The sequence below is a fragment of the Etheostoma spectabile genome, chromosome 10 (assembly GCF_008692095.1).
Source record: "Etheostoma spectabile isolate EspeVRDwgs_2016 chromosome 10, UIUC_Espe_1.0, whole genome shotgun sequence".
In the NCBI taxonomy this organism is placed as follows: domain Eukaryota; kingdom Metazoa; phylum Chordata; class Actinopteri; order Perciformes; family Percidae; genus Etheostoma; species Etheostoma spectabile.
The window spans coordinates 11,621,186-11,646,031 of NC_045742.1; the positions used below are offsets into that span (position 1 = coordinate 11,621,186).

At 38.2% G+C, this 24,846-nt stretch overlaps 1 protein-coding gene across 5 annotated transcripts in view; it reads left to right on the forward strand.

Annotated features, from left to right (window-relative positions):
• diaph2 (diaphanous-related formin 2) overlaps nucleotides 1–24,846 on the forward strand; it is a 411,623-nt gene that overhangs the window by 285,818 nt on the left and 100,959 nt on the right. For all 5 annotated transcript variants that reach the window (XM_032527793.1, XM_032527796.1, XM_032527797.1 and 2 more), the window contains one exon: nucleotides 20,087–20,211. In XM_032527793.1, coding sequence (XP_032383684.1) covers nucleotides 20,087–20,211 — 125 coding nt within the window. The remainder of the gene's footprint in view (nucleotides 1–20,086; nucleotides 20,212–24,846) is intronic.

A 24,846-nucleotide genomic window follows, 5' to 3' on the forward strand; every position in this document is an offset into this window, starting at 1 on the left:
GGAAATGATTTTACTCTCTTCAAATAGAGAGACTCAGCCATGGCGTCACTTTTTAGGACTAAAGTATTCTCAAGATAGCAGCTTGTTCAAAGCCTTGTATGTTTATGGCCTGGTAAAAAAAAATAAACATACACAAATAATGCTTTTCAAGCCAAATAATGGTATATGACAGCACTATTAAAAATAAAATCTGTATAACACTGTGTCATCAATAAGTAAATGTTTGCAAAATGATCAGCACCATGGAGTAATATATTGGCCCCAGTTGTCCACAGTTGTGAAGCGAGTATATTTCCCTGTATTTTGATGTACTGTCAGGTTTGGCATTTTGTTAATTATTCCCTTATTAAAGAATTACTATGTGAATACTACTAAAATATAGGTTGGCTGATCAACGTGAAACAAACTCCCAGGCTGAATTTTAATTTGATCTGACCCTCTAAAAGACATAGTAACCCACCACTGTTCATTTGTGGTTATTCATTCATTTGCATTTTAATTTATTTATACATTTCAAATTTGAGACTACTTATGTTGTGCTACTTGTGACCAAGACTAAAATGTTGTGCAGAGGAAAAATATGTGTGCCAGTTAGCAACCACGATTCAGGTGTATTGGTGTCCTTAGTTTTCCTTTCCTTTGCCTTGACATGGCATACCAGCTGAGACTTGCTTCTTACAGAAAGGTCTGTTTTTATTCCACCGACTGAAGCAAAGGTAAGGAGGGACAGAATCGATTGTTGTGGGCCAAATTGAACCTGTGTCGAGCTGCAGGCAGCCACGAGATAAAGCCTCTGACGGTGTCTGCTGTGTTTATCATCAGGTGGCCTTTTCTGTGTGTGCTATGCTGCGATTTTGATGTGTTAAGTCATAATAGGGGAGCCACCATTCTTTGGAGGCTGCCAATAAAATCGCAGACAGAGGGGATTATGTTTCATGTCAGCCCATTATTGTTTCCAGCTTCCCCTGTACATTTTTTTTTTCCACTGGAGAGGCCTTTACCTCGATTTTGCTGCTTTTTACCCAGCTTTGCCTTGCTCCTCTTTTTGTTCATTTTCAAGAGGCAAAGTTTTCAATGTGATGCTCTTTAAATCTGTTAGCATTTTATTTGATCGTGGGCCTTGATTTGCTAACGGAAGTCTTGCTGTCATTTTTTAGGACTACTGCACAGTGCAAGCTATATCACTAGCTGTCAATCTACTTTTTGACCTGTTCACTCTGATATAAAGACATGTTCGACACATAAATTGACTGTCAAATACACAATTGTATCACATGCTATAGCCTTACTCATCTGGTACGATTCTACTGTAGTCAACACAGTTGCCATACTCTGCCAAGATTTCAACCTATACCAACAGAAATAATTTGCCACTAAGTGTAAAACCTTAGCAGAGGATGATCATACAGTGGGATAAGTTTGCCTTGGATTTGAATATGCCCCAACAATGTAGTCTCTTCTGGCTTTTGTGACCCTTGCTTGTGGTTTAGTCTTAAGAACGTCTGTTCTAAAATTGCCTGTCCTACTAAAAACCCTTGTGGTGAGCCACTACGTACTCAGTGGAGTGTGTTATCTCTTTTACACCAGTTGTTATCTAGGATGACCAGCTAAATACTGCCCACCTGTTCCAAGAGAAGGTGGGCAATAGCCTCGTAGCTAATCAGGCAGGCCATTAGCAGGAAATGGCAATGCCTTCAGTAATTTTATGGCCACAGTTAAAGCTTTCTTCTTTAAGGAATACGATGATAATCTCCTCTGTCTGCCCTTGGGCTATGTTTTCAAGCTGACTTAATCAAGAGCAGAAAGGAATCATACCAGTACTTCTCAAGCATGCAGCCTAGATCTCCAGAATGTGTTTGTATGCTAGCTATCCCTTCCCTTGGCCCTTTGTACTGACATACACCCCCATCCCTTAGTTTAAGGGAGTTGGGTTTACAAGGTTGAAATTACCTATTTTTGTAGACCTATATTCATGGAGTAGTACTGTTCATTCAGGGCAATAACAGCTTTCAGCAAAGCCTAAAGCTGTTGGTTATTACAATAGGCTGATTGGCTGCAAGCTACAAACCCCCCTAAGTAATGGCTAAATGGGAGCACACATTGAAGCTGCCTTGGGCTACAAGATAACAGCGCAAACACCCCGGTACTGTATGTCTTTTGCAGTTCTAGTTCCCTAATGCTTTTGTCAGCCCTACAGCACTAAGTACCTGAAACAGTTGACTCTTAACTGGCAACAGCCTTCTCTCTGTCCACAGTGTGCTGAGTTTGCTGACATATATACAATAAAAACTGTGTTGTTCCAATTTATGGGATATTTATATACAATCTTTAATATATATAAAATATATATATATATATATATATATATATATATATATATATATGTATTTACGTGGGGGCACCATCCATTGAGACATAGCTTTTTACTTTTCCAAATCAAATACTTATTGATCTCCAAAGGGAAATTCTGTGTTACAGTTGCACACATTGCACAAAGGGCAAAATTAATATAAATAAGATAGTGGTATATAGAGAAGTTTATAAATATCAGAGTAAAAATACAAAAATAAAAGAAATCTAACTAAGTGTGTGTGTCTCAGACACTTAGAGGGAGGAGTTATAAAGTTTGATGGCCACAGGCAGGAATGACTTCCTGCGGCGCTCTGTGGTGCATTTTGGGAGAATAAGTCTTGCACTGAAAGTGCTCCTGTGTATGAGAAGCAAGCCATGGAGTGGGTGGGAGACATTGTCCAAGATGAGATGTAGTTTGGACAGCATTCTCCTCTCTGACACCACCGACAGTTAGTTCAGCTCTACCCCCACAACGTCACTGGCCTTGCGGATCAGTTTGAGTCTGTATGCGTCCGCTACCCTCAGCTTGCTGCCCCAGCATGCAACTGCAAACAGGATAGCACTGGCCACCACAGACTAATAACCCACATGAGCTAAGCACGTACACAGTTTCCGTTAAAGGCCTAGGAAAAAAGAGTTTGGATTTCGGATGTGTTCCTTGTTACTTCAGTTGCTGTGGTGGTTTATATAGAATATAATTTTATCAATTATTCTTTTTTTTTGCTGTAGTGCATATTTGAGGTAGCCTAGAAATCTAGATGAACCATAGCGGCAGCAAATGTAATTTACAGCTAGGGTCAGTCTAGCAACTCTCCGTTGGCTTGTGAGCTGGAAAAACCTAATTCTGGTCAGGCCAATCACATTGTGTGTAGAGTCTGTGGGCGGACTTAACATAAGGACGGCAGAGAATGTTCTGTGTAAATTCCCTGCTACTTGAAATCAAAGAAGATGGCTGCTGTTGCTGGCAAACAGTGGTCTTTCAAATCGGCTTTACTATATTATACTGTATATTTGACTATACTGTATGTTTGGCCTAGTTCAACTGGTCCGGGTACGGGTATGGTTGTATGAGTGCAAAATGATCCCACCCCTCTCTGCAAAGACACCCAGACCAACCACTAGAAGTGGCTAGGGCAGCATCTGTAACCTGATCCCTCACTGGCTTCCCGCAACAAGGCAGTCTAGAAGCCCAATAATGTTGTGATATCGAGTCGTTTCGCTGCAGTGGATGAGGTGTTTTTTCTCCCTGCCACCAGGTCACCCACAAGCACTCTGTTTTTAGGACAAAGATGTGAAATTAAATGGGCTTGTTTTTATTATTTGCATGTTGTGTGTTTGTATAAATGCACTGCTGAAGTTCCTTCCAGCATGCTATTTTTATACATTGATTAATGCAAGAGCCTGATTGTCTCATACTGTTCCAGAAAAAGACAATCAATTTCTCTGTTTTCCCTCATCTATTTTTTGATGTGTCTTGGTCATGCTGCATACATCACAGACCTGGATTGCTCCTGACGCTTTATTCAGCTACTCTGTATGGGGGGAGGGGAAGATAAACACAAGAAAATCAGCCAGTTAAATTATCTACCAGCTCGAAAGTGTCATTACACTGCTGATGAGTTTAAGGATTGCCTGAGGTGGAAAGGGGCTGCGTTTATGGCTCGGCAATCGTGCGTACCGAGTCTCCTTGTCTCATGTGGATGGAAAACAAAAGACATGCACACACTCTAGCCAAATTAATACTGAACACATTCCTGCTTAAATACTTCATGCTTGTATACTTATTTAAAAATATGTTTCTAAAGAGATGGTATGTCATATGAAGTCTTTATATAGCTGCTAAATGAAGACAGATATGGTTGGTGGGAGAATTGATCTGACCTTTTCTCGCCATGTAGGGGACATGAATCTCTCCACATCCACTTTATCAGTGTGATAAAGAGACATGGATTCCTAAATTAGGCAGTTACATGTAGGTCACAGCACAGCGACAAGCAGAAGTGGAACAAGTATATGTAACATGCCCTGCATTTTTAGAAACTATAGGCATCTTTTTGAACAAGTGGTTGAAACATACAGTACAATTTTTTCTTTTCAAAATATGAAGAAGAGAAAAAACATAGAAAAAATAATCTTGAGTTTAGTGTTTGTCCCCACTAGGCTACTTTTTTTCTTCTTCTTTTTTTCCTCCATGAAAGTTGAGATCTCAAGGTTAGTGTTTGTCCCTAGTACACGTTTTTTTCCTTCGGATTTTTTCCCCCCTCCATGTCACCTCCAAGGCTCCGTACCAAACACTTTTGCGATATCTCAAGTTTTATTTGCGATATTTTGAGTTTCCTTTGCGAGATCTTGACTTGTTTTGCGAGATATTGAGTTTTATTTGCGATATCTCGCAAACAATAAGGCTAACCCAGCTAGCTATGAGCGGGCTAGCTAGTATCTGGCTAGTAGCGCAACATAATGATTACATCTCCTTGGTTGTCTAAATACATCCATCTTTTATTTTGATAAGCCTTACTAATTTATACATGCCAACGTGACTGAACGTTATGGCTAACCTTAGTAGCTAGTGCTAGCTAGTAGCTAACTAGTAGCATGATATAATGATAACGTCTCCTTGGTTCTCTCAATACGCATGTAAGCATGTAAATAATCAGAAACAACAAAAACATAATCTTTGATGTTAGTGAATATTTTATACGATGAAATGGCAAGTTCATGAGTTTGCCACGTAGCTAGCAATACCATGGATGTATTAAGAAAATGAACTAGCTATACTATAAGAGAGAAGAAGAGAGAAGCTCATGAACGCGCATGTTGCTACCAGTTGCTATGACAACACAAACTAGCACTATTCATACTTTGCAGTCACATGATCACCATGGATACCTGGCGGACAAGAAACGCAGAGAAAATGGCAACAAACAGTGGCCAGCCAGAGAAATTGCAGCCTTGTAGATTTTCAATACTACAATCAATCCACTATTTAGACCATATGTCACCAAATGTTAAAATTAGATATCATGAAAAGATTAACATACTCGGAACTTGTGATCCCTACACAGCACCCTCTGATGTTTTTATTGCTTTGAAGCTGGAAAAGTCTCTACCAGACTTGGAGTTTGGAGATATTTATTCTATCTATTCTATCCATCTATTTTATAGAGAATCTGTCACCTTACACCGTACAAAATATGAAAGCCACCAAAAATATGGATAGCTATCTGTTTTTCAAGAGTGGATGGGTTAACAATGCTGTCATATGGGAGGTGAACAACAGGAATATCTTCATATGTAAAGAAATGGTGAGTGTTACTAGCTAGCTACCCACTAAGGCTTGCAAATCTGTTCCATTGTGTGATGAAGTCTTCATCTGAATACACAATGTTAAAATATTATTTTATGAATTATATCCCGATCATTAACTAAACCCATGTAAAAAGACTAATAATGTGTGTGTGTGTGTGTGTGTGTGTGTGTGTGTGTGTGTGTGTGTCAGTCAATCGTAGCACTCTGCATCTGCATAATCTGTGCAGCCAGGGTTACAGTGTAGCCTATATTTGTAAACATTGTTGCCATGCCTGTTCTTATCTGTCTCGTTTTAACCAGTCCCTGCAGAATTTGGCTTCCTTTTGGGATTTTTGCGGCCCAAAATGCCTGATTTTACGTGAGCTTTTGTAATAAAAATGTGATAAAAGTTGCTGTTTGTAGACTGATGAGAGGAACCCCATGACCATTCCCACCTTAACCCTTGTGTGGTGTTTGGGTCAGTGGGACCCGTTTTCAATGTTTGCTAAAAGAAAAATTATTGTATTTATTATTTCTTCCAACTCACTGCTATGAAACTGTCATGTCGTGCTACTAGCTAGCTAGAGCGCAATTAGCTAGCTAGGTAAGCCTTATTGTTTGTTGGATTTGCGAGATCTTGCAAATGAAACTAGAGATATTGCAAATAACACTCGATATCTTGCAAAACAAAGTTGAGATCTTGCAAATGAAACTCAAGATATTGCAAATTAATACTCGAGATATTGCAAAACAAAGCAAAAGTGTTTGTTCCCAGTACATGTTTTTTGACTTCCTCCATGTCACCTCCGGGGCTCCCTAGGTGTGTATTTGTTTGGGTGTTAAGTGTAAATATCAACAATCTATCTCCAGAATCAAAGACTCCAACTTAAAAAGGAGTTGATGCCAAAAGTAGGCACTTAGGTTTAGGGTTACGGTTTGCTATTCTATTTTGTTTGTTAATCTATTTCCATGTATAAAGGCACCACTCAGACACCAATGTGTGTAAAACTTGGTTTGCATCACAGGGTCACAAGTCCACTTGTGTTTATCGGTGTGGAGGCTGCTGGATCATGTCTGTATAGTGGACAGGTTAAGACAAAGTTACAAGAATCTGGTAAAAAAACAAGAGTTCGACACCGAAAACATCACATTTCAACACCTGTTGCAAGCTCACACATCCACTGTCAAAAGGTCGATGTTCATAAATGCTGAATCCTTAACTTTCAGAAATAACATACCAGTGTTGTGTAACTGTGTAAACACTGGCACAGACTTCCCGTAGAAAAGTGAAGTTAAGATAAAGTTAAAATAAGTAGATAAGAGAAAATATTAATTTAATTATTATTAAATAAATAAAATATAAGCAATATTTGCAAAATAAAGTTATGGTAATAGTGGGGTCAGTAAGTGTTTGATCCAATACCCCTAGCAGTATGCTTCCTTGAAAACACATGTACAGTATTAGTTTCTAAGGTTAGTTTAGGTTAGGTAAGATTAGTTTCTAAGGTCTAATATACCTTTGTTGCATTTATATTGAGGACTGTGCCTTTGACTAAACAATTCAAAATGTATTCCTGCTGCCACTGCCAAATACCTTGTACCCAGTTCCACATCTTCCAGTCAGTAAGCCTATTTAATGCATTCACTTACCTTCCCAACCCCTGCTCTGCTTCTGTTGTTAGGGAACCACCATAACCAGTCATCTGCGCTGGAAGATAAAACCAATATGCTGAGGTGATTTGACCGTCTGACAGATGTCTCTTCAGTATGACTGCTCAGCTTAAAGCCAATGAAGAAGAGCCTGTTTGTCTTTTCTCCTCCAGTGAATACATAATTTCCATCTTAATCTCATCAATAATCAGGGATGGCAATGGTAGCAATTGGCATGATTGCCAGAGTTCACAGAGCAATACTTGGAAAGGATTACTGTTTGCATGGATGGATGGTGTAAATCAAAAAACAGTGATTAAGGGCCGACATTCCTCATTGTTTAACCACTGGACTGCTGGGTGGTGTGGTCGCTTGGGACCCATGATATAATGTCAGCTGAATGGACAGGAATTCAAATTTTCCTTAGATCTAAACAAGGACTAAACGTTCATTTTGAAAAAAGAACAAGTTAATGCCAGCTATTTAAAGTCACCTTACCTTGGTGTTTCAAAAATTGGCAGTGCAGTGATTTTGCTTTTTGTATTGGAGCCCCATTGTCTGTGACCAAAGGCCTACATTTAAAGGAATTGTTTGACATTTTAGGAAACACGCTTATTCACTTTTTGACTGAACTGGATGAGAAGACTAATATCACTCTCATATTTGTCTGTTCAATATGAAACTGGAGCCAGGGAATTGTTGGCTTAAAGATAGGAAATAGGGGGGGAATTGCTAGCTTGGCTCGCTCAAAAGGTTTGTGTTTAATCTGTACAAAAGATTCTGTACAGAAATAGTCCAGCACCTTATCCACAATTAAACTGCAACTTGTCATTTCTATGTTTTTTGTTAATGGATTAAATGAACAACTTATACTATGTTAATGCTAAGTAAGTATTGGAGTCACTCTAGCTGTTTCTGTTTCTAGGGATGGAGCAACATCTATAAAAGCACCCTACAATCATTGTGCATACTACTTGTAAGAAATAAAGAAATAAATCTGTTTTGGACAGATATAGTACGAAATATATTATACATCTGAACATCTAAATCTCAAAGTGTGTAAACACATTTCCCAAAGTGTGGAATCTACATCAGAAAAAAAACCTGATGTAGACCCCTACAGTTACAAAGTCACAATATCAAACTTGTGAATCCCATAAAGAAAAAGAAAGAAAGTCTTTACTCACATGACAAGCACAGAGTAATAATCTATGTAATATATTTTTTTTCTCAACAAACAGCAAGAATAGGTATGTAAATGAAGGTTTTATTCAAATATGTGATGATTGGGGGAACAAAAGGAAAGGAGGGAGACAAACACTGTCCCTGAGTCATTTTTCCACCCTCACACTCTTCTCATGAGTCATGCACCACCACACAAGTAAGACGGTTATGCATAAACAAATCTAAGATTTAAAATATGTGCAGGGGTCAAAGTGATAATTTGAGCAGACACAGATTTTACCAAAGGAAATAAATAAAGATGAATATATATATATATATATATATATATATATATATATATATATATATATATATATATATATATATTTTATGTCCACTGTATGCAAGGTCAATGCAATTTACCTCTCATAGTGTAAGGTACTACTAATCTGTTTTCCTTGAATATCTCAGAGTTTAATAAGATCATGATCAAAAGTTATATTTACATTCACAGTTTATTTAAGCAGTACCATAGCTTATTTCCATCATCACAATAAAAAAAAACTTTGTCAAATTAACCATCACATTGTTGAATTAGTTGAAACAAGTTTTTGCAATTTACATCTGTCAAGTTCTGAGTAAGCAATCCTCTTTAGGAACTTTATAGAAAGAGTCAAACTCATCCATCTCAACCAAAAACCAATGTTTAAATATGCCCATACAAAGAGTTTCCTCTGTCTGGCAATGGTATCTCTCACAGAGGGAGCTATTGAGCTACAAATGGAAACATAACAGAAACCCAAATGACAGGAGAGGAAAGACAGAGTCTGAGGAAAGAAGAGAAAACAAAATGTGACTAAGATACAGGAGGAAGGAGAGACAGGAAAAACCAAGCAAGATGTTTTGGATGTGAATGTATAATTGAGCGGAAAAATCGAAAAAGAATGAAGACTTACAATCAAGGCACAAAATATACCTCACCCACACCCAGCCAGTTGACCTTGATGCTGCTGTTAATGAAAACTCACCATCAGTTCCCTACTGAGATTACTTAGAAAGTCCATAAGCATGACAATTATTGTGAATTTAAATACATCAATTAGTTCATCTTTATTTTACTAAAAGTTACAGTAGCAGTGATTGGGGTTGTAATATAGAAAGTAGTGTATCTGCAAAGCAAGTCTAAAAGATTGGTTTACTGTTGAGCTGTAGTACTGTTTATCCAAAAAGCAGAATCTCCAGCTGGAGTTAGGGGTCCACTTCTCAATTAGTTTCTTATTGCCAGAGTTTACTCCACAGGCCTGAGGAAGGTCTGGCTCTCCCACACCAACGCATTCTCATGGTTTGTATGATATCCAGTGTTGAGCAAGTTACTTCTAAAATGTAATACATTATAGATTAGTAGTTACTGTAATACTGTCTCTGAATTGTATTGCGTTCCACTACTCTTGCATTACTTTTAAGTTACTTTCACCAAAACAACTTTATTTGTTTAACAGTAATTTAGTTTTACTGAGAACGTCACAGGAAGTGCTTTTATTTTGAAGTAGCCTACACGAAAGTTGTCTGTTGTTTACTCTTGCTAGCCTACTGAGATGAACGTGAGACGCTAGATGCAAAACATGTCCTTCTGCTCAATTTCTTCTTTGTAAAACTGCAACATATTGAACGGTAAATGGTCACAGTAAAAGACGAGCGTTTTTCTCGTCATTCAAACCCATTCCACTACGGCTGATAAAATGCAATGATATGAAGTGTAGCAAGCCTAAACATTCTTCCCAATATGTTGATATCTGTTACCAGCTCGGACACACTGCTGTCCGCGCAGATGTACTGCCACCTGTTGTCAGTACTGTACGAATAAAGAAAGAAAGCCAAGAAAGAGGACAAAATTAGGTAGTTAGAGCAGAGTATCTAACAAGCAGAAGGGCCATATTTCTTTCCCCAGAGTTTTTTTTTTAAAATATGCCATAAAATGTATAGGCTACATCTCAAAGTGCGTCTTACCAACAAGGAGCGTGGCATTGTTGTCAATCCTAAATTATAATCTTGTAAACGTGGAAATTACATCTTTTTTATTACTCATGCAAAACAGACCCAAAACTGTACTTTACACAAACCATATTTCCGCTGCTTCCTTCCTGGCTGTTTATGAGAATCCAACGTGGTTTTCGTTTTCTTTGTTTTCGTGCAAAACGTTTTATTTGCTGTTGCTGTCGATCTTGTCTTAAAGAGATATTGCAAACAGAACGTTTAACCTTCTCAGATTTGGCTATGATACATAATTTAGAAGGTAAATCACAAATCATAAATGAAGATGATAGCATGGCAAATATGTTTGTATCAAAATCTTTCATTTTAGACCATTCATTCCTTTATTCATATTTGAAATCGGATTCCAAAGTGTGTCAGATAAATTGGTCATGTTGTACTCAGGTGTGTGTGTGCGCGCGTGCACATACTAACATATGTTAGTGTTGTGTGCGCCCTTGTGGCTCACACCCTGGTAATATTTTATTTATATATATATGTGTGTGTGTGTGTGTGTGTGTGTGTTTAGTAAATATTAAACTGCTAATTAATAGATGTTGTACTTAATATGAAGTATTTAAAAGCTAGGGTTTTGTTTTTGCTTCATTTAGTAATTTCTTTGTGCTGCGTTTTGCAGATCTCAGGCCAGCCAATAAGTCAAGTTATATTTTGGTTTTGGTTCTTGAAATGTCAACTGAAGTGTGTCCCTTGAAGGTGTCAGGTGAAATAGCCTTGGCTGCGTGATAAGGTGTAACTTTGAAGTTGTGAATGAGGTTAGAGGCATGAGTCAACCTCTGCAGGCTATCATGACCGCCACACCCCCATCTCTAAGCATCTCTCCTGTCTACTACACTCACACAAGTCGTACCCTTTCCCTGCATCCAGGGTTTGTTTCTGTACATGCAGTCTGGTTTGTTTTGGCATAAGTCTTTTATTGTTGTATTGCGGTATGTTGAAATGATATCTGTTTGTATTTTCTTGTTCAGTCAAAGTTGATCCACTTGACCAGTTTTAGCCACTAAGCAGTCATTAACAAACGGTACTTAATTAGTTGTTGTACTAATGTACTATAGCATATACTATCTGTTAATTTAAATTGATTAAGACAGAGCTGCTTCATTTTCTTAAAAATATCCTCCAGCTTAGCCATCTACTTCCCTCAACAGCTCACTCATTTCAACAACTCAGCCAGCACTGACAATGGTACAATCAAAAACTGCATGAAAATAGTGCCTTGGCACCTCAGGCAACGGTCACTCATGTCCCATCAGTATCTTTAATGTACTGAATGCCTTCCCTTTGAAAGAAAGAAGAATAAAAAAAAACTCTTGCAGCCACCCAGTTGTAGACACCAAACTCATAACTTTCTGTTGATTGTGTGACACCTGAAACATATCATAACAATATCACAGAAAAACTGGCTTTGGAAAGAGAAATGACCATTTTCAAGTATGTGCATGACCAGCGTTTAGAAATGGGAGAAGGGGGTAAGCCGTTGTGGGCCTGTGAGTTATTCTTTTTATTGTAGAGGGCAGAGACTCAAGTAAAGCACCAGCACATCACCCTGACTGATTACCTCAGCACTTCCTGGGGAATTGTCATCACCCCAGGTCAATGTCTAAACTTTCCCATGCATCAAAATGTATTGTAATTGACTCCATTTATAATTCCTTTAGAGATCTGGCACTGGGCTGCAGCTCTGATGGCTGCCGAAAGCAATAAAGTCTCACAGACATGACCCCCATTGTAAACAAAACCTCCTTCCAATGTGTGAGGTACAGTGCAGCAAAGTGCGTTTTTTCCGTGTTTGGCTGTACTTTTGCTCTTTGGCTCCAGCCCATACTTCCATTCAAATGCTGTAACTTTACAATTATGTAGTTCTCATGTCATGTTTTATTCTTTTTGGCTAGTGTGTTCTCCTACTGCATCATAGATCTTGCTGTTTTAAGATATTGGAAGACCCAATGTGCAAGAGTTGTTTTTCTTTGCAACAGTTTTTATAGATGAAATACTGCATTACACTTTACACTACATTACACAGTAGATATGCTATAATGCAGTGTGCTGTTGCTGTTATAATTAATGTGACATCAATTAATGTAATAGCACTGCATTACTAGCACTACACATTAACAGCACTACATGTAATTAATGCATGTATTCTGTTTTACTGAAAACCATTGTAACATAAAATGACTATACAGTGTTTGATATAGTTTTCTATAAATACATTTTTATAATACAAATCATATATATTTATATGCTTTAAACCATATGTTGTATCATGTTAGATGATAAATTTCCCCCTAATATTAATTGCATCTTGCTCTATTGAAAAGACTAGAGTTTTTGATTATTGCGGCAGACAGTAGGCATATGCAGATTAACCATCACATATTTTAACCTTATGGTTTTGTTCTTGGGGTGGCCATCAGTTCTAATCCGACAACAAATCCTTCATTATGATAATAGTTCTGTAAAATGGGGGTTTTAAGGAAAATGCAAATTAAAAGAGGAAATAGAGCATAAGTAAAAAGGACTTACCCTTTTATGTGCACGCAATTAGTGCAACATTGATGGGAAATTGCAATAGTTATTGTTTGGAGTGTGGATTATTGTCCTCTAAGTGAGATTAATTGCATTGTCTACCAACAACATTGCCTATTTTTTGGAATGGTGTAACAATATAATTCTTCCATATGTATATAATTCTGTATAAGGCAGCACAAGTAGTGCTTTTAATTATTTACAAATAGATAAGTAATTTGAACTTTTTTTCCCTCCATCTCATTTGTTCATGCTGTCCAGTACATTTCCTCATTTGGCATTTTTCTGCCTGGTGTTTTTAACATTGCATGATCCGAGGTATGTGACTGCTTTGTCACAACAATATCACTTTCACACCTGCAACTGGAGCTGCTTTGATTCCTCCTGAAAGGGGAACACAGAGTTGTGTTTATCCTTTTGTCTCTTTCCTCTGATGTACACTAGTCTGCCTACCACTTCATCTCCTATTCGCTTTCACGTGCTCCCAACAGCTAAATGAAAAAAAGACAAAACACGATTTTTATTGGGGGGAAAATCCCATTTTTTGTCATTTCAAAGTATTTTTTAATTGACATACAAGTCATTCTTGTTCTGGCTGCTGATCAATAGTCAGGTTTGCCCTGATGTGATGGATATGCCATTTGGCAGACATGTGTATCTGTTCATATGTAGAGTCCCCTCAAGGTTTTTTAAATGCAAAAAGGCTGTGAGAGAAGGTTTGATAAGAAGATAACAAGCTTGGGCAAGATGACGTCTTCTTGGCTGTGAATGGTTTTAACATCTATTATCTCTAGAACTTGAAAGACCTTTTAGTCAGTGCACACTGCGTCAGCCAAACAGTCTCAACAGATCTGTAGATTCATAGTGTCCACCTGAGGATGAATTGTAAAAAATGTGGGGATCCTTAACTTTTTATTTAATGTGATCATCAAGTCAGAATTTAAATGTTTCTCAATGTTTTGGTTTATGACCAAATGATACAAAACTAAAGACATTTACACCATCCTCAACAGCAGTTTTGTGTTTGCTAATTACAGTAACATGTTAAACTAATATGGTTAATATGAAAAACATTGCACCTGCTGAACATCAGCATATTATCATGTTAGTATGAGGACGTTTAGCTGAAGGTACCACTTTGCCAGCCTCAGTCTGCTACAGCCTCAAAACCTCTAGCATGGCTGTAGACTCTTAGTCTTGTTTTTCCTTACTTTTAGTTCATTTAAAGTTTTGCCTTTAAATGTTGTATACTTGTCTTGATTATGCGAGTCATTATGGCATCAATGTCTAGAGATAAATCTAGGTTCTAATTATTCAACCAATCGACCTTCTCCTTACCCACTCTCATCCGCTAATATAAATGTCTCAATGCAACGTCCATGTGGAACACAAACTTTTTTGGTTCATAGTATGATAACTTTATTATTATTATTATTATTATCACTGTTTTACACCCCAACAGACCACTCTGATTATATATTAAATAGGTCTATACTTATATAACAAGCTTATTTTATGCGTCTCTTCTGTGTCTGTTTCTCTTTCTCTCATGCTCTACACACTTTCTTTACCCACTAACATACACCTACTTGACTAAGGTGATGAATGCATTAATGAACAACCTTCTACTTTGTTTTTATATTGCATTTGTCTTTGTTTTCACAAGTGTGTAGATTATTTAAAACTTGATTTTTTATTCTACGTTGGCAGCAACGCTCAAGATAAATCTAAATTTCCTTTGTAACCTTTGGCGGCATTGCAATAGCAGTGGATGAAAGATTGGTATTATTTGTCTATAAATCAAAATGAAAATAACCCCTCTCTACAAATGACTGAATATAAAGTTGACATCTTCACATTATAGTGGTTGATTTGGTGTTGTGAGCTACACAGTATTTTTCCCTGGCAATTTATTTGAAGCAAACTGGCCAAAGCATAATGAAAACCTCATAGTCTGTCTCATAGTCTTTTTTTCACGGGAATAGTAATCTGTCAAGGGCCAGTAATACAAAGCTCATATCAATAACTGAAGAATGTTGACCACAGAGGTGAATTTTTGATGTGTGTTATTTACACATTAACGTTTTGTCTTTCAAATGTCTTTTGTCTTTCTTGTGAACTTTTGTGTACCATGTGCATCACTCAGCCTCCGCAGTTATTCATTTTGCTTGACATGAACACAAACTGAAGCATACAGTATACAACTTATAGAAAGGAAATGTTTTTTCTTGCGTGAGGAGTTACGTGAGAATAAATTGTATGCATGTGCTGGCTTAGAAACGTGGAGACAGATATGTTTTTGTGTCATTCTAATGACTTGCTGCCAGCAGTCAGTAGAATAATTTTACATGTTTCAATAATCCTGTCTGTCTGGAAAGACGAAATATACAACCCCTTCTGTTTCTCCTCTGATCCACTTGAAATGTGTATTCAGAAGATACCAGTGTTGCCATGTTTTGGTTCCTGAAAATAACAGCTTTAATTTTGTGGTAATTTAACTAATGATATCCCAAAATAGACGGGGCTAGATTCTGTAGACACTATGTTATCAAAGCTAAGAATGGTAGTAATAATCAAGAGTCAATGACGATGTTCATTATAACACTTCACTTTGGCATGTATTAATTAGTAATGCTTATCAAAATAAATTTAGACAACCAAGGAGATGTAATCATGTTGTTCTAGCGCGCTACAAGCTAGCTAGCTAAGTTAGCCTTATTGTTTGTTGGATTTGTGAGTTATTGTGAATAATACTCGATATCTCGCAAAGCAAACTTTCTATCTAACAAACTATCTCGCTAAAGTGTTTATCCCCAGTACCTTTTTATTTTGTATTTTTTTCTCTTTTTTTTTTTTTTTTTTTTTTTTTTTGCTGCGTAGGGTACAGATTAATTTATTGGTAAATTATCAAAGATGTTTTTCAATATTAATAAAGTTATGAATATGGGTACTACTGACTTCACCAATTGAAAAACAATCCAAATGGGGCACCACCCTGGAATCAGGGACCATATTGAAATGGGAAGCAGTCTTGTAAGGTGGTTCCCTTTTAAAATACATAAAATACTTAATTAATTGGATTAATTTATCTTGTATCTTTGAAGGGAAAAGAATAATGGTGAATTTGAGCACTGATGTGTTCAACCAGCAATTATTATATCTTTTTATTAATATTTTTTATTCTATTTTACAAAACAATCGCCACAGCTGCTCTTGAAAGTATAGTAGAATTTATTTAACTTCAGAATTATCAATGGCTAATAATAGTAATCAATAATTCTTCAATCATCAAAAACCTACATACCTTTTTACACTTTGTGTGTGTGTGTGTGTGTGTGTGTGTGTTGTGTGTGTGTGTGTGTGTGTGTGTGTGTGTGTGTGTGTGTGTGTGTGTTGAGGAAAGGGGGAGGTGATAAGACCGGTATTTTGAGGCTCTCTGCAGCCCAAAGACTACAAAAATGGCGGTTGGGGAACTGTGCGGCACCCAATTAACCGGATGTTTAATCTAGGCTATGTGCTACGGACACAGATATACATAAATAGGCTTTAGCTATTCAACGGACTTGATCCATGCTTCTCCCTGAGTCACATGAGATCTGTCTCGAATCATTCTAAATTTCAGAATTATATTCTCATTGGTCTGCTGTTGGCATGGGGACATGTTGGGCCTATCTCAGTGGCTGTCTTCATTGCCTCAGATAAGGAGGTCACACCTCTAACAGTCACAATGGGAGTTCCTCCTGGACACAGATCAAAGGCTATCATGTCAGGGTCAATTCTATTCAGTCTTACAGAGATAAACATTTTCATTGTTCCTACTTAGTCTCAACACAGCAGGGATGGCTCCTAAAAGGCTGGAACAGCAGTTACCCTTCCTGTATGGCAAATGTTTTATGTTAAATGTCAGATATGACCGAAACAATTATTTTTAGAAGGTAGGGTTAGTGTCAAGAAGTCAAATGCTAATTAAGGCTAGCCTGGGGATTTGATGAGCTGCATGGAACATAATCCAAAAGTACATTGTTTTCAGGACATTAACATTGTTTTATCTTTTTAAAACCCAACAACTAATCGAGATTGAGATTTTTGTCTGAACAAGGGGACGTTCATTATACACACTCTGGCGAGCTAAACAGCTGATTCAACTGATTCTTCGCGGAGATAAACAGCTCCGTCAGTTGACACAGGACTGTGAACAGACGGACCAACAGAGCTTTTTATCTACAGTAACTACACTCCGTGGACAGAGCAGTAATGTAGCATTTTCAGTTCACAAGCTACGGTATTAAACACAACATCATCATGTCCTGTGATCTAGGACTTTCACAGAAATAGATTTGACTCGTCGGTCACAATAACAGATTAATAATCAAGGCAAACCGGTAACACTCATTCATCAAATCACATCAATGTCATAACACAGTTGCAGCATTAGCATTAATTAACACACATACATGTCTCTGCCCAGAACACTATAAAGCCTCCTACTGTGCGCAGTCTGTTACTTTGGTCCGGCGGATTTTCCACAGGGAACCGAAAACGGGTTAACCACTTGGCCAGTGAATAACAAAACAACTCCACCCGGGCAAGGTGTGTGGAGCGGTTCAGAGCCGACTTGGAAAAGAAAAAGCGGTCTGTTTTGTCCGAGTTCCCTCTCTACATAGCTGAAAACCAATGTGTGTTTCAGAGGATCCAGTGGTGCTCACCAGAACAACAAAATAGTTCACTTTTCTGGAGAGTGAACTAGTTAGCAAAGACGTCTGCACGCTGACCTGGTACAACTTTAGTTGTGGTGGAAAGCAGAGGTTTCTGTGTTTTGAGTCGTATAGTTCAGGATCACGGGCTAGGCTCCTTTTCTTTTCAGTGGCTAAAGCTGACAGGAGGTAGCAGTTCATTTCCATATTTACGACATAACACAAAAACATATGGACCTTTATTTAAAATTATGCAAGTAAAAAACGGTATTTTGTGGCAGGGCACCTTTAAATTTCCCCTACCTGCCAAATCAGTGACGGAGACCGTTCCATTTCTCAATACATTTATGGGAAATTGTTTTATCTCTTGCATCTATCTGTTCACCTACCATGCAGTTGATTTTCCTCTTTTCACCTTCTGTGAGGCTGCGATCATAGTGACACAAGCATGTGGATCTCAGAGGCCCTATCAGTGGAGAAACTGGCTATGTGATTTGAGGTTTTCTCACTGTCATCCCCAAGAGTCAGTTCTGTGAGAATTGAGGAGGAGGGTATGTGAAATTCATTCAGTTATTAAATCTGTCCAGCCAGTCGGCTAGCTGCAAAGTCTAATAATGACAGTAACTTAACCTCTTACTCTTATTGTATTGCTTGTTGTATGATCACAGCCAGCAGTTGTGAATGTGTTTGTGACTGTGTGTGCTTTCCAGTGCCCTTTAGATATCTTTGTATTTGAGTTGAAGGTTGTTTCTGTGTGCCTTGTGATCCATAATCTCGCCATTCAATCGTATTGTCAGAAAACTAGCAAATCCAAGCCATGGAATTGATGTAAAGCAAGACAAGTTTCACCCCTTATGTCACATAGGCCACTCTTGACAGCTTGTCCATTATCATACTCCTCACTCCATCAGCATTTCAGTTAGAGAGCTAGTGGACAGGTTAACCTTGCAGATGTAGAGGGTAGTATAGGTTAAATAATGAAAGTTGATGAAAAGGGATGGCTTAATTGGTGCTTATTTTACTTACCAATCAGTATTTGAAGCAAATCACAATGGCTATCTGCTAAATAAGATGGTCTATTAATTGTGCATGTATTATGCAAACTTCTGTCTGATGATAATTGGTGTACAATGTCATTTCTTTACTCTTGTCACTTTCAGTTATATAGACACCAATGATTTCAAGTACAAGTTAAAACAAGATCATATATAAATATCATTGTTCAATAGACTGTCATTCATGCAGCAGGGCAAGTTTATTGTTTGTTTTTGTCTTTTTACTTCCTCCAAGCAGGTTGAAAGTCTGAATGCCTTCATCCATCTCTTTGTTTGTCTGTTTGTCTTTAACCAACACGCTGAAACTCAAGGCTCGAATTTGCTGTGCAGATTAACACTCTCAAGAGGAAGGATGCTATTGGTTTTGCGACCCTGCGGCCTTCCCTGTTGTGCAAGCCCAACCTTGACTACTCATGTAGACGCATAGAGGAAAATAAACCTACTTATTTCCGTGACCCAGTGACCTCTCACTCAGCTTTTCATCTATCTTCATCAGACTGTGTTGTCTATTTAAATCCATCTCTTTGGAGTCCATGTGCATACGTTTCTCTTTTCATCTTTCACCTAGCATCACATTAGGCTAAACTCTTAAATAATTACTTATCCCTCCAGTACAATGTTGGCTTTGAAAATAAGGCTTAACAAATGTGTTCATTAGGCAGTGGTCTGCCCTCTCTATTTTCTGTATTTCATCTTTTTTCTAGATTTTTTTAGTTTTGTGCCCTAAAGGCAAGGGTGTTAGTTGTAATAGAATATCAAAGTAAATTAAATTGAAAATAAATACTATTTCATAGTAAAAACAAAAGCTTTCAGTCAAGTACTCAGTTAAATAAATGCAGTCAATATTGTGGTGAATTGTGTTCTTGTGTGTGTGTGTGTGTGTGTGCGTGTGTGCGTGTGCGTGTGTGTGTGCGTCTGCATGCGCGTGTGTCAATAAGACTAAACCCTTCAGGAACCTAAACATGGTACTTCATGGTACTTAAGCATCTGTGCTCCTGTACCATTTGATCCCCTAAGACACTGGTTACTGTTTGAAGTCTTCACTTGAAAGGCCTGATCTAAATACTGTGGATTCCACAGCAATTCTGCAAACAGTGATTACAGACTGATTAATGAGCCACACACACCCATGCTTACTTTCTAGGACACGCACAAATGGATTAAGCAGGAGTCAGTATGTTACAACATACGTCAATCTGTGAATTTTTTTTCATTGGAAACATGTCAATGAGCCCAGCATCAGTCATAATTACACTTGGCAATCAATTTATTATGTTTCTTTTTGTTTTAATTTTTTTTCTACAGTGTCTGCAGAGATCTTAAAAACCAGTTTGACCACCATGGAACGTCACATTCAGAGGCTTGAGAACGACATCGAGAACTTTCCCAAAACGGATGACCAACAAGATAAGTTTGTGGAAAAGATGTTGATATCCTTTTTATGGTGGGTGTGGTCATTTTCAACTTGCTTAGTTTTATACTTACATTTGCTCCTCAAACAAACATATGTATTATAGCATAATAGGTCATTGCTTGTACCATTTTCTCGACATAAATGGCAAAGAGTGTGCTGTTTGTGTTCTGCCTGGCAGTGGTGAGCAGTTTAAGTCACTTGGTGTGATAGGTGGCACCCGAGGGAATGTAGGGAATGGATCTGGCTGCCTTGCTATGAGATGTTGATCAGATCTCCCTTTTCACTCCTCCCTGAGTCCCAAGAGTGAAATCCAGCCTGTGACTATTTTTACAGCACTATGCCACCGCCGCCTGTCCCCTTGGGGACTCTAATAGGGGCTCTAGCCCCTCACACCAACTTATCGCCTATCTGTGATTTCATCTCCTGACCGGCCACAAGCCTCTCCACACAACCATCCGTGCACTATCTTCTCTCATGGCACCTCTCCTGTTTCGATAACAGAGTGTTTCACTTAAAGCCAAGCATCTCTGCTCCCAAATTGAATTAGCCATGTCTCTGCACTTTCTTGAATGCCCTCTCTGAGAGGAAAGGTCCTCACTGTATAGGTTTGATCAATGGTGGAAATCAAGTCTATTGTCAATACCCTGAGGCTAGGGTGCCTTTCACGGAAAACAGTCAGCATTGTCTGCTTTTCTTGTCTTAATAAGAAAAAAAAGAATTACTCGAGTAATTTAACAAGTGAGTAGGTGTTACCATATGCTAGACGCTCTCACTTAAGACAGCATTTAACCTGGTTTTTGCTTCCTTTTATCTGAGATTTATTAAGGCTGACTTTGCACATTCGGTGGTATAAGAGTAATAGCCTCCTAACACATTAACAATCTGCTCCTAGTCAAAGACGGGCACTTACATTTCTGTAATTAACAAAAACTGAAGCAGAGACATCCCTGGCGGCTGCTCAGAGGCTGAGCAGGCAGGCAAGAAAGCTACTCTGCCCCCTGATGTCAGTATTGATTCCCAGGCTCCTTTGAGAACTAGAGGCTTGAGTGAAAGGAAATGTAGAAGTGAAGATATACTGCAGTATGGCTTTCCCTCACTTTCTGGAGTTCCTCCCCAGAGAGTGGCAGAGAGAAGCCGGCTGGCCATGACCTGAAACACCCCACTTCCTCCCCATCCCACCTGATCGAGTTTTGGTGCCATTAAGGAGGCTTAGTAGGATTTAATAGAAGTAGCCACCAGTAGAAAAAAGCACAGACAAGCATATTTATTTCTGTGTTGTTCCCCTCTGGAATATTTTTGTAATGGATAATGGTATAGCAGTTAACCTTCCCTTGATTTTGCGAGTATCAGAATTGCTTCAGTTGTACATATTCTTTAATTTTAATTTTTTGTGTTCTAATGTTTGGGATGCAGACACAGGGAAGCACAGGAAGGAGTCAAATGATAAGAAAGTGCATGCTTGTTCTTTCTCTGTTAGCTCCCTGGAGCGTTTGATCCGCATTCCATAATGGAATCATAATAGCAGGGTGTCAGGATGATTTTACTTGTACTTGCTACTACATGAGTATTTGGTGTAGATTATTTTGTCCCATGTTCTTGAAACACAGTTATATTGTCCTTGCAAATTGTTTTTTGTTGTGATCTTCCTATGCAGTACATAGTAATAGGTCACTAAAAGTATGTGATCAGATTTTTCTTGTTGCCTTTGGAGTAGCTGTGCGTCTGTTTGTTACACTAGGACATTTGTGTATGTGTATCTCAACCTCACCCTTTTCTCTGAAGTCTGTCACCTAGGACAATATTTTCTACCACTTTAAACCTCTCAATAAATGAGATTGTAGGCTTTTTTTCATACAAGAGAAAGATGTGCTTGGTTTGCTGAGGTTGTTAGTTCCAGCGTTTGCAATGAGCTTATGTAGCACTCTAATCTGTGTTGCACAGCAAAGTGTTGGAACAACAACAGTTTGAAATATAGTGCTGTATATTTTGGATCAAGATTTCCTTTGGTACACATAAGATAGCAGAGTCAAGGCAAGCATACCTTTTTAAACTTTTCCTCTGGATTAAAAAAAAGGATGTTGGTTGCCTTGAAGCATGACAGATGGAAGAACAACAACAGCTAAAAGTCATGCATTTGATGCTTGAGCAACCCTGAAAAAGTTAAGTGAAGCACTGTTGTCTTGACTGTTGGGCACTGTGATAAATGAGTCAGTCGGCATGTGTGTGCACTTTTGCGTGTGTGTGTGTGCGCGTGTGTGTGTGCGTGTGTGTGTGTGTGTGTGTGTGTGTGTGTGTGTGTGTGAAAAAAAAGAGAGAGAGAGAGAGAAAGTGATAGAGTATAATATACAGTGCAAGTGCAGGTGAGTACATGTGCCTCTGTTTCACTGTGACTCTTGTAAGCTTTTTTACTGAGATTAATTTCAGGAGGCCATGGTCACTCCAAGGTATTTTAATTGTAATATGTGCCCCAAAGCAGCAGAGTTTTAATTAAACCTTCAACAATAAATTATGTTTTATTTTTATTTTTGTCACCCCAAATGATTAGTGCCCCTAATTTGTTTAGGCTTCAGAAATTTCAGGTTTTGCCCATTAAAATGTCTGATAAATTTCTGGTGCAAACAATTTGTGAGAATTTGTCATCCTTACCAGTCATCTGATGTGTTTACCTTTTTAGAGGAAATCATTCCACAAATTAATATGACAAGAATTGTGCAGCAACAGATCAGTACCAGTTATGAAATACTGAAAGGAAGAAATATAGAAAGAAGAAAGAAAGAAAGAAAGAAAGGAAGAATTGCTTAGTGGAAGCACTTCTTTTGGCTTTATTGATAAATTTTTCTCTTTCCATTACTATAATGTATGCAAATGACTGAATGGGGTGTTTGTTCAGCAGTTTAGTGATCTCTATCTGTCAGAAGTAATGGGAGCCCACAAAGGCTGTAGAGTTGAGGCACAAGCCCCCAGAGAGCCCTATTTCACCAGAGAGGCTATGGCTATCACATGCACACTCACACTCTAGTTCTAGATATGATAAAGTAGAGCTGGGGGCTTAGAGCGGGATTCTGCATACTGGAATATTAATGTCAGGGAGGTGGGTGGATAACGAGAGACCGGACTGAACCTTGATGGGTGTCCAATACATCTCCCACCACTGTACTCAATGCCTTAACCTAGCTTAACCTTTTATTTCACAGGAGACCACAGTCAGAGCACATCATTCTCTCCAATCTTCACACATTGAGTGACAAGTAGCTGTCTTTTGGGGCATGTTTTAGCAAAATAAATTAGACTGAGGTTTAACAGATTTAGCTAGTCTTCATTTTGTCTTTCAGAGTAGTCTAATGCGTGTAAGACAGTTTCACACAAATCAAAACTTTCCTTAAGGTTATAGCCACCCTATTACCTCAAGCTAACACAATAGCTAAGCATTGTTTTGTGTAGTAACAATCAATTTTTATGTAATCGTTTGTTGTCTTCAAAGCTTTTTCCTGTAGTCTTTTTTTCCAGTACAATTTCTTTACACCTCTTGCCATATTTTGAAATATCTTTTAAAATATATACTGCTCCCCTTTACTGACATTTGTTAATGTGTGCTCACCTGCTCAAAGCCCACACACCTACCAGTGCCAGTTTCTCACACCAACTTTGTTCGCCCACACAAGGTCAGCCCAGACACACTTTCTTCCTGCCCAAGGGCTAGCCTGTAATACCACCTTTGTGGCTTAGAAATCGACAGATGCATTTATACAGCTACCACCTTTTTGTTGTTTTCAGATACTTCAGCCTGATTTAGTTCACACTTCAAAGGAAGAGGTGCACTACAATGTGTTTATGGATGGCCTTTGTCAAACAGTAATAGTTGGAAACTCTGTTGGCTTCAGGCTACGTTTGTGTACACCTTGTGCATTCTCTTGTTTCGGCATCAGGCACTTAAGGTTAAATAAATGTTTTTTAGTGAAACAATTGTTCTATTTAGCAGGCTGCTGAGGTTAAACCGCAGAAACACCCTGTTACAAGCTTGTTTTGTCTGGAGAAACACAGAGTTGTTTGGAGATGTTATCCCACTTTACTACACCTTTATGCGTTTGAATGAGAGAAAGTCAGATTATTTAGAGAATCTAAATGTTTATTTCTGCATGTTTGTACATTAGAAAACTAGGTTAAAACATGCTGATAGCACTCTCAGTAGCACACCCACCCCCTTGACACGCAAAGCTCTCTCTCTTAATCACCACCTTCCTTTGAGCGCCTCCCCCACAACCCCAACCCGGGTGTTTTCCTCCGCTAATGAAATTCACTGTAAATTGTGTAGCCAATTAACTAGAGCACAGATAAACCATGGAGCCTTTTAATTATCCAAAATTTAGTCGGAAAAAGTATAAATGAGTAGAGGTGCAAAAAACAGTCTCTTTCCCTGCCTGAATTCTTGGTCTCACCTTAATTTGATTGTCCAGAAAAAATGCAATCCGTAAAACAAATCTTTCATGTTGACATTACATGTCAGAGGAGATATTCTGATTTAATTATTATTCTTAATAGGTGTGTTTGAAAAAACATCTGACATTAAAATTGTAATCATGATTATTGCGAAGAAAAAGCAGTAAATGTTAATGAAAAAAGGTTGTGGTGATCATGTTGCTGTCTTACCAAG